Source organism: Arabidopsis thaliana, chromosome 5 (genome assembly GCF_000001735.4).
Source record: "Arabidopsis thaliana chromosome 5, partial sequence".
Lineage (NCBI taxonomy): Eukaryota > Viridiplantae > Streptophyta > Magnoliopsida > Brassicales > Brassicaceae > Arabidopsis > Arabidopsis thaliana.
In genome coordinates this window covers 3,776,682-3,790,575 of record NC_003076.8, presented here as the reverse complement: position 1 = coordinate 3,790,575, position 13,894 = coordinate 3,776,682, and the positions used below count along the sequence as shown (strand labels likewise).

The 13,894-nt window shown below is 38.4% G+C and overlaps 5 protein-coding genes, 1 long non-coding RNA gene and 1 other non-coding gene across 9 annotated transcripts; 1 reads left to right on the top strand and 6 right to left on the bottom strand.

The window, feature by feature from the left end:
* Positions 1-2: 2 nt before the first annotated feature.
* AT5G11760 (stress response protein) lies at positions 3-1,317 on the bottom strand. Its single transcript, NM_121214.4, has 2 exons — positions 1,201-1,317; positions 3-846 (listed from the first exon to the last, which is right to left on the bottom strand). Exon 2 carries the CDS (start codon positions 820-822, stop codon positions 277-279), a length of 546 nt encoding a protein of 181 aa, NP_196737.1. The 5' UTR covers positions 823-846; positions 1,201-1,317; the 3' UTR covers positions 3-276.
* Positions 1,318-1,363: 46 nt separating this feature from the next.
* AT5G11750 (Ribosomal protein L19 family protein) lies at positions 1,364-3,346 on the bottom strand. 2 transcript variants are annotated; one of them, NM_121213.3, is made up of 5 exons: positions 3,021-3,346; positions 2,303-2,452; positions 2,144-2,230; positions 1,895-2,028; positions 1,364-1,755 (listed from the first exon to the last, which is right to left on the bottom strand). In NM_121213.3, the coding sequence occupies exons 1-5, from the start codon at positions 3,231-3,233 to the stop codon at positions 1,650-1,652; spliced, it is 690 nt and encodes a 229-aa protein (NP_196736.1). In that variant the 5' UTR covers positions 3,234-3,346; the 3' UTR covers positions 1,364-1,649. The 2 variants fall into 2 exon arrangements, with proteins under 2 accessions (NP_196736.1, NP_001332090.1); NM_001343213.1 differs by having other exon boundaries at positions 2,144-2,452.
* Positions 3,347-4,122: 776 nt separating this feature from the next.
* On the bottom strand, positions 4,123-4,505 carry AT5G01885. Its single transcript, NR_142555.1, has one exon. It is a non-coding gene; the product is annotated as an other RNA (long non-coding RNA).
* Positions 4,506-4,818: 313 nt separating this feature from the next.
* AT5G00375 lies at positions 4,819-5,597 on the top strand. Of its 2 annotated transcripts, NR_144133.1 has the most exons (2): positions 4,921-5,232; positions 5,320-5,587. It is a non-coding gene; the product is annotated as an uncharacterized misc_RNA (transcript). The 2 variants fall into 2 exon arrangements; NR_144132.1 differs by having other exon boundaries at positions 4,819-5,597.
* A 15-nt stretch (positions 5,598-5,612) lies between these two features.
* Positions 5,613-6,646, bottom strand: AGP15 (arabinogalactan protein 15). Its single transcript, NM_121212.3, has one exon. It carries the CDS (start codon positions 6,256-6,258, stop codon positions 6,073-6,075), a length of 186 nt encoding a protein of 61 aa, NP_196735.1. The 5' UTR covers positions 6,259-6,646; the 3' UTR covers positions 5,613-6,072.
* Positions 6,647-7,782: 1,136 nt separating this feature from the next.
* On the bottom strand, positions 7,783-10,274 carry AT5G11730 (Core-2/I-branching beta-1,6-N-acetylglucosaminyltransferase family protein). Its single transcript, NM_121211.4, has 2 exons — positions 9,092-10,274; positions 7,783-8,741 (listed from the first exon to the last, which is right to left on the bottom strand). The coding sequence occupies exons 1-2, from the start codon at positions 9,611-9,613 to the stop codon at positions 8,103-8,105; spliced, it is 1,161 nt and encodes a 386-aa protein (NP_196734.1). The 5' UTR covers positions 9,614-10,274; the 3' UTR covers positions 7,783-8,102.
* Positions 10,275-10,320: 46 nt separating this feature from the next.
* AT5G11720 (Glycosyl hydrolases family 31 protein) lies at positions 10,321-13,853 on the bottom strand. The gene is made up of 6 exons (NM_121210.4): positions 13,504-13,853; positions 12,671-13,374; positions 12,326-12,556; positions 11,609-12,255; positions 11,106-11,529; positions 10,321-11,020 (listed from the first exon to the last, which is right to left on the bottom strand). The coding sequence occupies exons 1-6, from the start codon at positions 13,734-13,736 to the stop codon at positions 10,551-10,553; spliced, it is 2,709 nt and encodes a 902-aa protein (NP_196733.1). The 5' UTR covers positions 13,737-13,853; the 3' UTR covers positions 10,321-10,550.
* Between the last annotated feature and the right edge of the window lie 41 nt (positions 13,854-13,894).

Here is a 13,894-nt window from a genome sequence, read left to right as displayed (position 1 = left end):
AGAACAAATTAAGATGGTATACATTATAGTTGCTGGAAAACAAAATTCCATGTATAAGAAATCTTAATCCTTCGAGTAAATAAAGACAGATATTTCCTCAGACTAGAGCAGAACTAGGTAGAGAGTAAAATGTAATTTTTTTTCTCATCAAACATGAACAAGAACGAAAAATATGGTTTTAAGTTATAAGATCATACATCCATTAATAGCAGAACGAGTTAAATCTCCTTTGGCACCATAAAACAAAAGGTTCAAAACGAAATGGTTTAAGAAGATTTAGAAGCAACAATAACAGTCAAAGGGACAAAAACGAGTACCACCAGCATCTTTCCTGTTGAAACCAATTTCATTTTCCGTGAACACTCGTAACCCGTCTTCAGTTGTCTTCCTGGGTCGGCTATCTTCCGTATCGTTATTAAAAATACTCGAGCTGGGTCGGCTTTCCCTGTTGTTACGGAGAGTTCTCGTCCTGAGTGGTCGTCTCGTCCTGAGGAGTCGTCTCGTCCTGGATCGGGGTCCCGTGTCGTTACTGAGAATTCTCGTCCTAGGTCGGCTTTCAGTGTTGTTATTGACCCCAACATTGAGCTCATTCATCTCAGCTCTAGTGTCTCTCGACTCGGATACTTGGGCTTCTGGCGTGTCTCTCGACTCGGGATTTTGGACCTCTGGCGTCCTCTGAGATCTCCCAGCAAAGATATCATCAATCTCTTTCCCAATTTTACCAGGTTTTGGAACTAGTTTTCTTCGCTGTACCACAGCTTCGTCTCCTCCTTGTGATGACTTCTTCAAGTAGCCGCTACGAGCCTTCCTCTTCTTCGACATTTTGATGCAATATTAAAAAATCACCTTCAATAGCACAAGTTTCGCAAAATCATAAGACTATTAACAAACACAATTCCGTTCCAAACACTAATCTTCTGGAAAACCCTAGATAACTTGAGCTACATCAAAAAACCAACACGCACTTTGATATCCAAAACTTAACCTAAGAAATTTGACACAGATCCCCAAAAATTATAGTGTTCCAACTTGATGTAACGATTGCATAACTTGATTTCGTTACCCAAACAATAAAATCCGATTCTCCATCTACTAATCAGGATCTAGCTGAAGGTTTATGCAATAGAGCGGAGAAACAATTAGAGTTGATTCAATATCTATACTTTGAGATCGACACAGGAGTAAGAGAGTAAAACTTACAATTAGAAACGACACCACACGAAAACGAAGCTTGCTCTTGGAGATATTAATCGAGAGAGAAGAGATATAGGAGGCGGCGAGCCCAGACGGGTCAGGTTGGGTTCGTTTCTAATAAGATAAAACCAAAAAAATAAACCAAATTATACAGAGAAGGGTTTTATTTATTTAACACTAATAATTATAAAACAGTTTAGTACAATTTTCTAACGTTCAAAATCTTTATTTTTTCTTGTTGGATAGAAAAAATATTTTGTTTTACTTATAAATTTATATCTTTGAGATAAAAATAAATTGATATGCTAACGAGTTATCAAGAGGACTGAAGAGATTCATTATCATTACACGAATTCAATGTGACACTAAGGCCAAATCGTCTCCTTTTGAGGGAGTGTAACTAAAACCTTCGAAAATTGTTTTAAGATAAGAGTAGATTGCTTTTTATATGGTTGTTAATGCTTCTTGAGAGCATTCACCTTGTCCCTGAGGTAATAGAGCTTGGCTCTTCTTACTTTCTTCTTGTCCACCACCTTAATCTCCCTCAGGTTTGGGGAATACCTGTCACCAAACAAACACCCTCACTCACATCAGTTTTTTCACCATGACCAAAGCAAAGAGAACACATAAAACTCGGTGGCTTGACTTATCATAATGCCTCTTGATGGTCTTACCGAGAGAAATAGACAAAAGTACTTACAAGGGGAACATGGATTCAACGCCCACTCCAGCGACAAGCCTTCTAATTCTAAATGTTGAGTTAAGACCAGCATTACGCCTTGCTATGACAACGCCTTTTACTATTGATACACGCCTCTTGTTCTCAGGCACTTCCTGTGTGCAAACAAAGTAAATGGCAAGCCTATGAAAGGTTTCACTTAGAAGATAAAAGATAGTTTGATCCCATTCCCCTAGAAAAAAAGAAATTACAATCTAAGGCCCTACTTACCACTTTAAGCTGAACAATGTAACCAGGCTTTATCTCTGGAATCTCTCTAAGATTTCTCACTTCCTCAACTGCCTCCTTGTCTACAATCTGCAGAAGATTATGACATAGGTAAAAGATGACATGATTGTATCCATGATAGTTGTCTAGTTTGAGTTGTACCTGCATTATATGCTTAGCGGTTTTATCAAGCCGCTTAAACTTGATTCTCTGAGGCACAACACAATCTGACTCAGGGGATCCTTGAGGAGTAGATTGAACAGAATCTCCGGTAGTAGAAAAGCACCTCAACGAATACTTAAAGTCTTGTTTCTGCCAAAAAAAATTTCCCAAGAACATCTTAAACACATAGAAGCCTAATATAGATAGACCCGAACATAGAGAAAACATGTAAAGTAGAAGAACTTGTGAAATCGTAAAACTTTTGTCAAAGCTGAAAATAAATAACAACCGCACAAGCTGGTTCCTCTATATCTACATAACTCTTACTACCGCACTGAGGAGAGGCGCAAGTCAAACAGTAAAGTGCTTAAGAAGAAAAACAAGTAACGAAGCTTAGGACCAATAAAATCATTGCTTAAGTTCATTTATATATAACCATTGTCTATCTAGTGATTGCAATACCGATTATAACGACTCTGGGCTAAATTTGATTATGAAAGATGAAATCAGTGGAATCAGTAGCTAGGAGAGTGACTACACTCATCAGTAATCAGCAAGATCAAACCAAGAGCCAAGCTTTCGTTTTATTACACTGGCTGCACTTTTAAAGCAAGTTTGACATTAGATCTCCATTACTAACCGAACCTCCTCTACATTTCTACAAATCACACGAAATAAAAACACTCTTAAACCAAGATAGAGAACGAAAGTGGCTTACAGGTATCGCCGAAGAGGAAAAACCGACATTTTTCAACGAGCTAATGAGATATGTCGCAGCTCTGGTACAAGGGAAAGAATCAAATCCTACCATCCTCGATTCATTTTCAGACCAGCTTCCAGAAGAAGAAGAAGAAGAAGTGAAACGAAGAGTGTTGGAGATGGAGAAACGATGCCTCTGAAGCAACCTTGTACTGCTACGAATCGATTGCATTTCTCCGTAAGAGGAATCGATCTATGCGAGAACAAATTAACAATATCCAAATTAAGTTTCCAGAGAATTGGCGGAGTCTGAGACAAAAAAAAAAAAAATGTGAACTCTCCTACAAAACCCTCGTTGAAGGATTCTTTTTTTCTTTTCTTCCTGGTAATTGCATATAAACCCCTGATGTTTTATGCTTACATCAAATACATCCTCTTTTTTCTTCTTTCATAATTCCATACATACCCTTCCTTTTTATGGTTATATCAAAACATACCCTTTCTCTTTTGATTAAACAATCAAGACCCAAGAGTCAGGAGTAATGAAATAGATTCTAGTATTTGTCATATCTTCTGAGAAACTCGCTGACAATATTAACAAAAGGAGCTAATATCAAATTATGTGCCAAGGGTAATCAATATACCAATTTGGTAACCTTGTCGATAATGAAAAAGCGACCATGAAAGAAACTGAGTGTTGTCTAATTTAACTAGAATCATTGTATTAGATCAAAGAGACTACACGCAAATGGGAGAGGAGAAGTTTCAATTCGAAAGACAGATCTTATAAAAACAGAACATACTATAAGACTTCCTTTAGAGAAATATTGGACACTCAACATGATTCAAGAAAACTCTCATAGAACGGGATCTCTTTAACCTCAACTCTTCTGGCGATCTCTTTCTTGGAAGGAACTTGCAATACCGTCATGCACAAGACTTTGCATTTATCTTTAATGGGATCGTATCCTAAGAATCTTGATATTCGTTTTCTCTTAGTTTTGAGTTTTAGTAAAAAAGAATTGGCCTATGCTTGGATTCATAACCACCACCTTATCTAAATCTTGCAGCAAATAAAGCCGAGTACCGGTGGGCAAACATTGTAACTTAGTGGAAAGGTCCGTATATCAAGACTAAGAGGAAAGCTTGATGTAGTTGTGTAAGAAAACAGTGATGCTTCCTCAAAAATTGCCTCTTGAGAGATTGAGTGAAAGAACCAGATGTTGCTTTGAATTATTGAGAAAAGAAAACATGGACGAGTCAGAGATCGTTTCAAGTACAGATCGATGAAATATTTGCTGCGGAATGTAGAAGACCATAGATTCGAGACGACGATGAGTTTGGCTAGGGATTTCGACGGCAACTTCGCGAGAATCTCTATGATTAGATCTTGAGGAAGATTAATTGATTCTTATATCTGTGTATTGCTCTCCTGCTTAACCAACCATTTTCATGGCGATTCCTTTACTTTTTTCTTTCTATTCTCTGCCAGATGCAATTTCTAAAACCGTTATTATATGTTTGTTCAGAAAGAAAAACCGTTATTGTATAGAGATGTGTTGAGATATATAACCAACGAATTTTATTTAATTAATATCTATGGTTGATATAACATTGGGTAATTGAGTTAGATTATAGTATATACCCAATGGGTCTCAATAAACGGCTGATAAAGCCCAAATCTTTTCTGGTTTTATTTAAAAATATAACTTTATTTTACATTTTACAAATATAAAAGGTGGTCCACAAAGTAAAGAAACCATGATAAGCCAAATACATAGAAACCTCAAAACCAAACTGTGAATCATGTGAACATAGAATGATTGCATCTAAATTTGTACTTATTAGCTTTTAAGATCCGAGAAGTTGAAATCGTACTTAGCCAGGTTTGTAGAATTTGGGTGCCCCATAGTGCAAAATTGATTAGAGTGTTTTGATAATGATGCATTGATGGAAGTAAACACATAAATGACCTAAACCTAATCAAAAGTCACTTCTAAAGTAGGATTAGTTGAGCTATGAAAATCAAAGGTAGCTACACGTATCTCACAACACGTTACATATGTCGATACTATCATAATAATCAACCGTTGATTATTCTTCAACGTCTAAAAAAGCTTCCACAACTTGTAATTTCTGCCAACAAAAGTCATCGAAATAAGTCCCCAACTTTTTTATCAATCTTGACCAAGAATTGGCGTCCGTAAGAAAACTTAATTCCTTTATTCAAGGTACGACGACTTAATAGCATCATATTTATTCTTCCTTACCTGATAACGAAAGCTCAAGCTTTTTGTACCGGTTCTCTAATTCTTCAGCTGATTCTACAAGTCTGACCGCAATCATCCAAAACAACGAACGTCAAGGTCTACATTGGATATGAGTTTCACTTGAGCTTTAACATAGCAAGAGAAATTCACACTTGGGACTCTGATTTTACTGATCAATTTTGAAACTCTCAAACGATGCAGATCATTATCTTCATAGTTCATACCAAGAAAATCAAAATGTAGCTGGAAAGTGAAATTGAACCACGCACTGGTTGAACAAATTTCGAAACTTAGTGCCGATTGTGTAATTTCTAATTTGGATCAATTTGTTTAGAATGGTTCTCAAATATAATTGTTTTGAATAAATTTAAAGTTCGCTTTTGGATTACAGTTCAATTTTAGTTGGATTCATTCGATTTAGATCGGTTGGAATTTATTCTGATTCTCCAGGAACTATGAATCGTAGCAGAACCAGATGCTTGAGAAATGATTTAGCATAAGGAAAAAAGAGAAATCTCAAGAGAAATCCATATAAATAAATAGAATAAGATTCATATCATATCAAAAACCATATCGCATAACTAAGAAATCGTCTAGAAAATCACAAAACCACAAATACTCTAAAAAGAAATAGTAATATCCTCATACAGATATGAAGATTAAGATAGAAAACGAAGAAGAAGAGGGACAAATAGAAAATGAGATCTATAAGCTGCTTCGGAATACACACGAGACGACGAATAATGATGAATGGCCTATACCGCAAAAACAATCTCTGTACGAAATCACCATCACAGTAACTTAGATCCGAAGAGCTGAGCCAAAAACAAGAGCCGCGACTGCTGCAACTCCAGCTGACACGAAAGACGCTGAGATCGCACTAGATCCAGAAGTAGGACTTGGTGCTGGTGCCTCAGATTGTGCCGATGCAACGACGGAGATAATCACCATCATGAGAACAACAATGGAAGCCTTAGAGATCGCCATTTCAAAGATTTTGTTGTGAGAGATAAAGAGAGATAGGCTAGGGTTTTTGAAATGCTTTGAAATTTGCTTAGCTTAAGGGTTTTCTATCATGAAATGTGGTGAGGGGTATTTAAAGAGGTCGGGCAGATGTGAAGCTGCCCGGTTTAGTTGGTTTAGTTGCCCAGGTTTTTCCAGCTGGAATTTGATTATCGACGGCTGATATTGCTCCGCGTATTTACTGAGATTTCGACAGGTCATCTTTCTCCGTTACGGCGCCGTTTGAGGATATTTATTCGGGAGTTTTTTTGGGACGCTCAACGAGGGGCGTGGATCTAACTCGCTGAGATAAAAAGGCACAACGGTCTGTTGTGTTGGCGCGTGAAGAATTTGATGAGCTGTCTATTTTTTTTTTAACAGTCACGGCAACGCGGTTCCGTGAAGGAAACGGCCAAGATGCGCAGACTTGTATTTGTTGGGAGTGGGGACCATTTCTTTTGCACATGGTTCGTGTAACGGCTAATGTTAAAATGAGCTTTTTCAAATACGTCGACGTTTGTTGAGAAAAAAAGCCTAGTCTTTGATTTCTCGAAGCTATGTTGTTTTTAAAATGAAAAAGCAAATTTAAGAAGAATGGATTATACTCATCTTTTATTTTATTTTATTGGAACTATAGAAGATTGAAATGATATTGAAAACATTAAATATAAGAAAAACTGTGGACATTAAGAAAAAAACATTTTTTCAACAATTAATTTGAGTTGATTAGGACAATTATATTTATTTTATTTATATTAATGCTTATGATAGTTTTACAAAATTGCTTTGTTTCTCAATAACTATAAATCGCATTTAAATACATATAGATTTGTTTTTGTTTTAATTTTGAGAGAAAATGTGACACAATTTAGTTGAATGGGTGCAAATTTCTCCTCTACTTAATAGGAAAGTCAGTTTTAAGAAAGTAAATGAAAACACTTTCATTATTAGTTTTTTTTTTTAAAGGTGGATTTTGTGGAATTTCTTTATATCCTATTCCTATAAAACATATTCTAGGATAATGAAATTGAAAACTTCTTTACCTCAAATGAATCTTTTTCACATACTTTATTGAATTGCCAAAAAAGAATAACGTTATTGATTTTTGAAAAGAGAGCAAAAAAAAAAGACAGATGGTAGACGTTGGCAGGCTCTTGAGGGCTTCGAGAAACTTCGATTAGGTGTAAAAGTGTGTCTCCACCTGGCTATGTTTGTGTTCCCATTGTCATTTAGTTTATTGGTCTTTCACATTCAAAGCACCAAAATCTTGGTCGGTAAGCAAGTTCTTTCCTTTTTTGGCTTCCAGGTCGGTAAACAATGTACCAATTCTAGTTTATGTAATATAGTCTATGTTAAGAAAAGTTTGTTCGTCTTTCTAACTTGTTAGAATAAAAGAAAACGAGTTAGCAACAAGGACACTATAGAACTAACATAAAACACGATCTGTTATTTTAACTTGGTTACAATCAAATCATATTTTCTAACTTGCTACAATCAAAGAAAATGGGTTAAGAGACACAAAAACACAGTTTAGGCACAAGGGTCAAAGCCTCGAGGGATTTAAGACTGAAAATCAAGGCACAACAATAGGAAAAAAGAAAACAAATTTGTGATTCAATAATGCATCTGAAAAGATAGTCCCAAAGAGTAGAAGACTATTTGATCTATGCATAGTAATTCTTTGAAATATAAAGTTTACATATGACTATCCTGTCGTGCAACCTAGTTCTCTCTACTAAAATCTCATTTCTTCCAAACTAGTATCACAACAAACAAAATAAAATATTTGATGTCAAGAGGTTCAGACTTCAGAGACATAACTAAACTACTCAAAATCCAAGAATCTTGGGAGCAATGTGAAGCAAAGGCTCCAAAGCACTCGGAGCAAACTTCCTCGCAAAGAGATAACACATGGAAGTGTTGCGACCATTGTAACTGCAGTTTCTTCCATCAAAGATTTTTCCAAAGAAGTTTTCTGTAATGTCCGATCGCCCAAACGTAGCTGGGTGGGGACCGCCCCTCGACCAGTCCACCCATGTCAAGCTCCGGTTAGCCAAGACTGTTGGTTTCTCAATCGTCAACATTGTTGGGAAGTAATGCTCGTCCACATAGCAAGCAGGCCTGCAGAACTCTTTGAATTTCGGGTAATACAATGTGTCTTTGACAATGGTAGCTGCCAGGTCCCGGTTAACCTCAAACCATTGAGACCCTTTTCGCCATTTGGTAAGGGGAACTTCAGGTTCCATGTTCCCGTTGTAGCGGCCACGCCCAAACGGTCCAGGGTCATCAAAAGCACCCATGAAGCTGTGTTTTGATCGGCTTAAGTAGCTGTAAATGGTTGTGAAGTTGTAGAGTGGAATGCATGACTCTGAGACGAGAACAAACCATTCGTTGGACACATCAAGCAGGGCGTTGGCAAGAAGCCGCTTCTCTGCATCGCACATGGACATTCTCCCCCATTCTGCAACCTGCGCAATAATGCAGATGATCCAAATTACAATCAAATCAAGTTACATTACCAACTAGCTTAGAAGTGATCAGAAAAACTGCTTGAACAAAAGACTACTTAAGAAACCAAGTTTGATTCAAGAGCTACATTTTCTGATACTTATTGCAACTGGTAATCCCAACGAATCACTCAATGAAGAGTTCTATATTTCAATAGGAATGACTACATCACATCTGACAAGGCTGTCAAGGCAATATGCCAAAAAGGCTTCTAAAGAAACCAAATTTGATCCAAGAGATTCATTTTCTCATACTATATGTAATTGGTGTCAATGAAACAGAAAGATGATTAGAAGAAGCAGAAGCAGACCTGGCTTGGAATTTGCCTCCGGTGGAAAACAGAGCTAGCTGGAAACTTGGCTGTAAAAGAAGGGTGTGGATGAAGGTAAACCGAGTAAAGCCCTTTGTGACCCTTCAAGAACCTCTCCCAAAGCGAAGCAAGCGGTAAGGGGCCTTTAGTCAAGAACATAAACGCAACCTTTGGAACCCGTTTAAACGGATATTCTTTTCTACGAGGCCAAAAAGAAGCACGCCAAAGAAGCTCTTCATCGCTCATGTTATGCATCAAAACCGCAGGAGGTTGTATCCATTTACTCAAACTATTCGGTTCCCCCTCACGGCATGGCACAAAGCTTGAAGTGACTGTGGTTACTACACTTTGTATTCCAGTATACTTGATAGTAGATACACTAATGATGAAGACAGTAACAGAAAATGTAAGAAACAACCCTAGCAGAAGTAGCAGTTTCGATGGAAATCCTTTATAATGCCCTGATCGAACTGTGATTCCATTTTCTTTTCCTTCTTCCAACTGTACAATCCTATTCTGCATCCTTAACACTACCAAAAGCTAATTTCAAATTTCTAGTAGCAGCAATCTAAAGAGCCGATTTGCAGATTCTGATTCTGCTTCTAACGTTATCTAAAGCTATGTTCTGAATCTGAATCAAGTAAGCCTAACACTTCAATGATTCTGGAAAACTCGGAAGTCAAATGAATTGCTAAAACTAGAAATCCAGATCTCCTCCTCTAATCACGAAGTAGCTTGAGACTTCACCAGCAAGACAGAATCAACAAAATCAGCCAAGTTTTCAGTACAAATCCAACGAAATCGATAGTATCTAGTTGAATCAATCACTAATTCTTCACCAGTGAAGCAAATCGAAACTCGGATCTAAGAAGGAGCTACTTTAAGAAACTAACTCCATCAAGTCTTCACGGAGATACAGGAAACGAATCTTCACGAAAAGGGAAAACAAAAAAAGCAGAGGAATAATCCACGTGTCGAGCTTACAGGGAAAAAGGAAGAACCAATAATGCGAAGATGACGGAGAAGCACTGAGATTAACTTACGAATCCGTGAGAGAGAGAAAGAGATGATTAATGGAGAAGGAGGAGATTGAAAAGTAAAGCGAGGAAGACGACGAAACGGATTTTGCGTTAGACTAGACCGCTGCTCTGTTGTAGCGTAGACTTTTTGGGTTATATCGGAATCATATCTGACGTTCATTTTTTTCTTTCTGATTTGGTTTCCTTTAAAATTTTATTACATTGATAAAGGATTTGACCATAATTTAGAAATTTAATCCACTAGTATTAATTGTGTCACATTTGTTTCTCAAAAATAGAAAAAAAAAAAATCAAATCTATGTGATTTGGAGTTTATAAAAATCATGAAATCTTTTCTTTACTAAATGTTCTTCTTCACTCCTTATTCATTAAGCATCCACAATTTCCCATCAATATTGTTTTATACTTTATATACTTCTTCAAGTCAATCTCAGTCTCATTTCGAACTTCTTCCCAACAAGTAACGACAGTTTAGAAACCTCCACACTTAGAAACCTCGGATCATCATTGTCCGAAACCGTCTTTATAAGAGAGATTCTAGGACTCCTCAATCTCTCACTTGTCCTAACCTCGTACGTTTTCACGTTCTCCACGTTCTCGAACCCAACAAACGTCACTTTCCCGATGCTCCATTTCATTTTCGACGCATACTCTGGGTTCACCACTTCTGATCTCAGTACAACGGATTTTCCGGTCACATAGCACCGGAACTTAACAAGGGTCCAATCACGGTTTCCTCCTCCAGCTCCCATCCGTAAATTTTCTCCGTCATCAAGAAACAGTTCGCCGGAGATGTTCTCAAGCCGGCTGGCTACAACTAGAAGCTGATACGGTGTCTTTCTGGCGTCCCTAGTCGTCAATGCCTCTCCTTGCATAGCCACAATGCTACCTATTCACAATGTTAAACCAAAATCACGCGGTTCAAGCTCAACTCTGGCTATTAAAAACTGGCTATCAAAGAATATACTATTTACCTTCTCGAACATGAACGTTGACGTGATCAGCGGGAGTATCAAGTCTAACGTGCTTGCCAGAATCTCCACCAACGGCAAAGGAATAGTTAAAAAGATCGAACCAATTTCCAGCAGGGAAATATGCATCCACTGCTACCGCCCCTTGCTTCAGCGCTGGAGAAACCATTATGCTTTTACCAATCAAGAACTGGGAATCAATCTCATAGGTTTTAGTGTCTTGAGGAAATGAGAAGAAGAGCGGGCGCGCGATTGGGTTGCCGCTGACATGAGCCTCATACATCAATGTGTAGAGATGTGGGAGCAGTCTCATTCTGAGGCCGAGAACCTTTCTTGCAGAAGAAGCAACTGAATCCCAGAGGTATAGTTCTTGTCTGGCGGTACCAAGGGACGAATGGTCTCTTGCAAAAGGGTAAAAAGCTCCAAGCTGATAATCTAAGATCCAGAGTTAGATCATGAACTCATGAAGAAATCTACAGGTTATGTCTGAGAATTAATCACTCTACCTGGATCCATCGACGGCATAATTCCTCGGTGGTATCATGTGAGAAACCGCAAATATCAGCTCCAACCATTGGAATCCCAAACAGGCCAAAGTTGAGGATTCCGGGGATTGAGTAAGCCAAATCCTCCCATTTTGCAGCATTATCACCAGTCCAGTGAGCCGTGTATTTCCCCGAGCTTACAAACGTGGATCTTGACAAAATAAACGGTCTCTTTCCCGTTATATCCACCACAGCTTGGTGAGTGGCTTTAGCTTCCAAGAGCCCATACAAGTTATGCGCATCGTATTCACTAATGTTTCCAAAATGGATAGATGTTGCGGGTACTGTCTTATTGTTTATCGGCCTTTTATCCCCTGAATTGTTGATCTTGTAAGGAGGATCATCGAGTGAAGATCCAGAGGATAGAGGCGAAGTTATGAAATTTGATAACTCATTCATGTCAATCCACAGACCATCCAAAGGGAGAATCTCCTGGAACATCTTGATTTCGTTGCTCCAGAAAGTTGCAGCAGCTGGATTCAAGAAGTCGGGGAAGTATACTTTTCCGGGCCAAACCTCACCAAGATAAGGCTCACCATTTCTTTTTATGAAAACATCAGCTTCCATTCCTCTATTATATGTCCCATAAGAGCTATCCACACCAATACCTATAGAATTAATGGCTTGAATCAAATTGATGAAGACACTAGAGACTAGAGATAGTATACGAATGTTTACCGGGATCCAAGATCAGCACGTATTTCTGACCATTCTTGTGAAGTGTATCGACAAATGATTGCATCTTGTCCTCCGGGAAATTTACAGGATCCAAAGTGAAGTCTTTGTACCCATCCATGTAATCAATGTCAGTCCACATCACCTCAAGAGGTATTCCAGCTTTTGCATATCCATCAACTACATATTCAAGGTCTGATACATTCTTGTACCCATATCTACATTGGTGAAATCCTTCACAAAATCAAAGCAAAACACACATCTCAGTTCACACAAACAAGTATATGATCTCATAATGCTATGGACTAAACTTTAAGCAAACAAAATGAACAGAGCAATGTCTCTTACCAAATGACCAGTAAGGCATAGGGGCAGGTCTTCCAATAAGCTCAGTGTACTGATTCATGACCATCTCCGGCGATGGTCCCGCGAACACATAGAGATCAATGACGCCTCCAATCACATTGTAAGTTATCCGATGTCCTTCATACTTCACATCCATTCCATTGCTGTTCAGCAAGAGAACCCCATGAGTCGTCCCTGCTTCCTCGTTTCCCTTTGATCCTCTTACATCCATGTAAAACGGGTGCGATCCGTAAAGGTTGACATCCGGATTTTCGCTGCCGATGTCGGCGTTCCACAAAGTCATGGTCTCACCGGGAATTAGCCTGAACGATCGCTTCGTGTGCTCTCCGATTCCGTACAGATTCGATCTGTTTTCCGGTAACGCGGATGATAGTTGAAGGAATTGGTCTTTGAAGATGAAGTAAGTGTTTGAATCTGATGAATCCGGCGATGTGTCGAAGAGGATATCGCCGGAGGAACGTCGGGAGACGGAGAAACCAAACGGCGTCGTGTTGTGGAGAGTGAAAACCAAGTCCGATGAGGGATCTGCTAAGAAATTGTTCTCCGGAGAGTTTCCTCCGTCTTCCTCCGTTGAGAAACGGCGAGGAGAGTGGTTTCCGGCACGAGGAATAACGGTTTCCGGTATCTCCCATCTTTGTTGACTAGAGTCTGTGATTCTGATTCTCAAACGCTCACTTGTCTCCAAGCTGCACATATATATACATAATCATAATGGCGAAAACTTTCCTATATAATCGCACATTTTAAATTAGTTTGAAAAACTTGCTAAATTTAGTTTTTTTGGAGATTGGTTTGAGAGAGGAGATTATAATGACCTGACATGAAGATTAAGCGATTTAATATCTGGTGCGTAAACGGACGATGGTTTTATCAGATCAAGCTTCGCCGTCAAAACTTGCCGGTTAGAATCAACGCCCACTGATCTAACGACGTAGCCGTATCCAACGACTGTGGATTCTTCTTCTTCTAGTACAACTTGTGAACTTCTCAAGGAGAAGAAGACGACGACAACGATGAAGATATTGGGAAACCAGTGAAGAGATGACATTTTTTATTTTGGTGTTGGACTATTTTTTTTTGTCACAACTACTCATTTTCTTTGTAGATAAGACTATTCTATATTTTAATCATTCGTGACCGGAGAACTAAATTGTGTAAGATAAGATTAGTGTTAACATAATCACTAAGAATGAACTTGGTCAATAT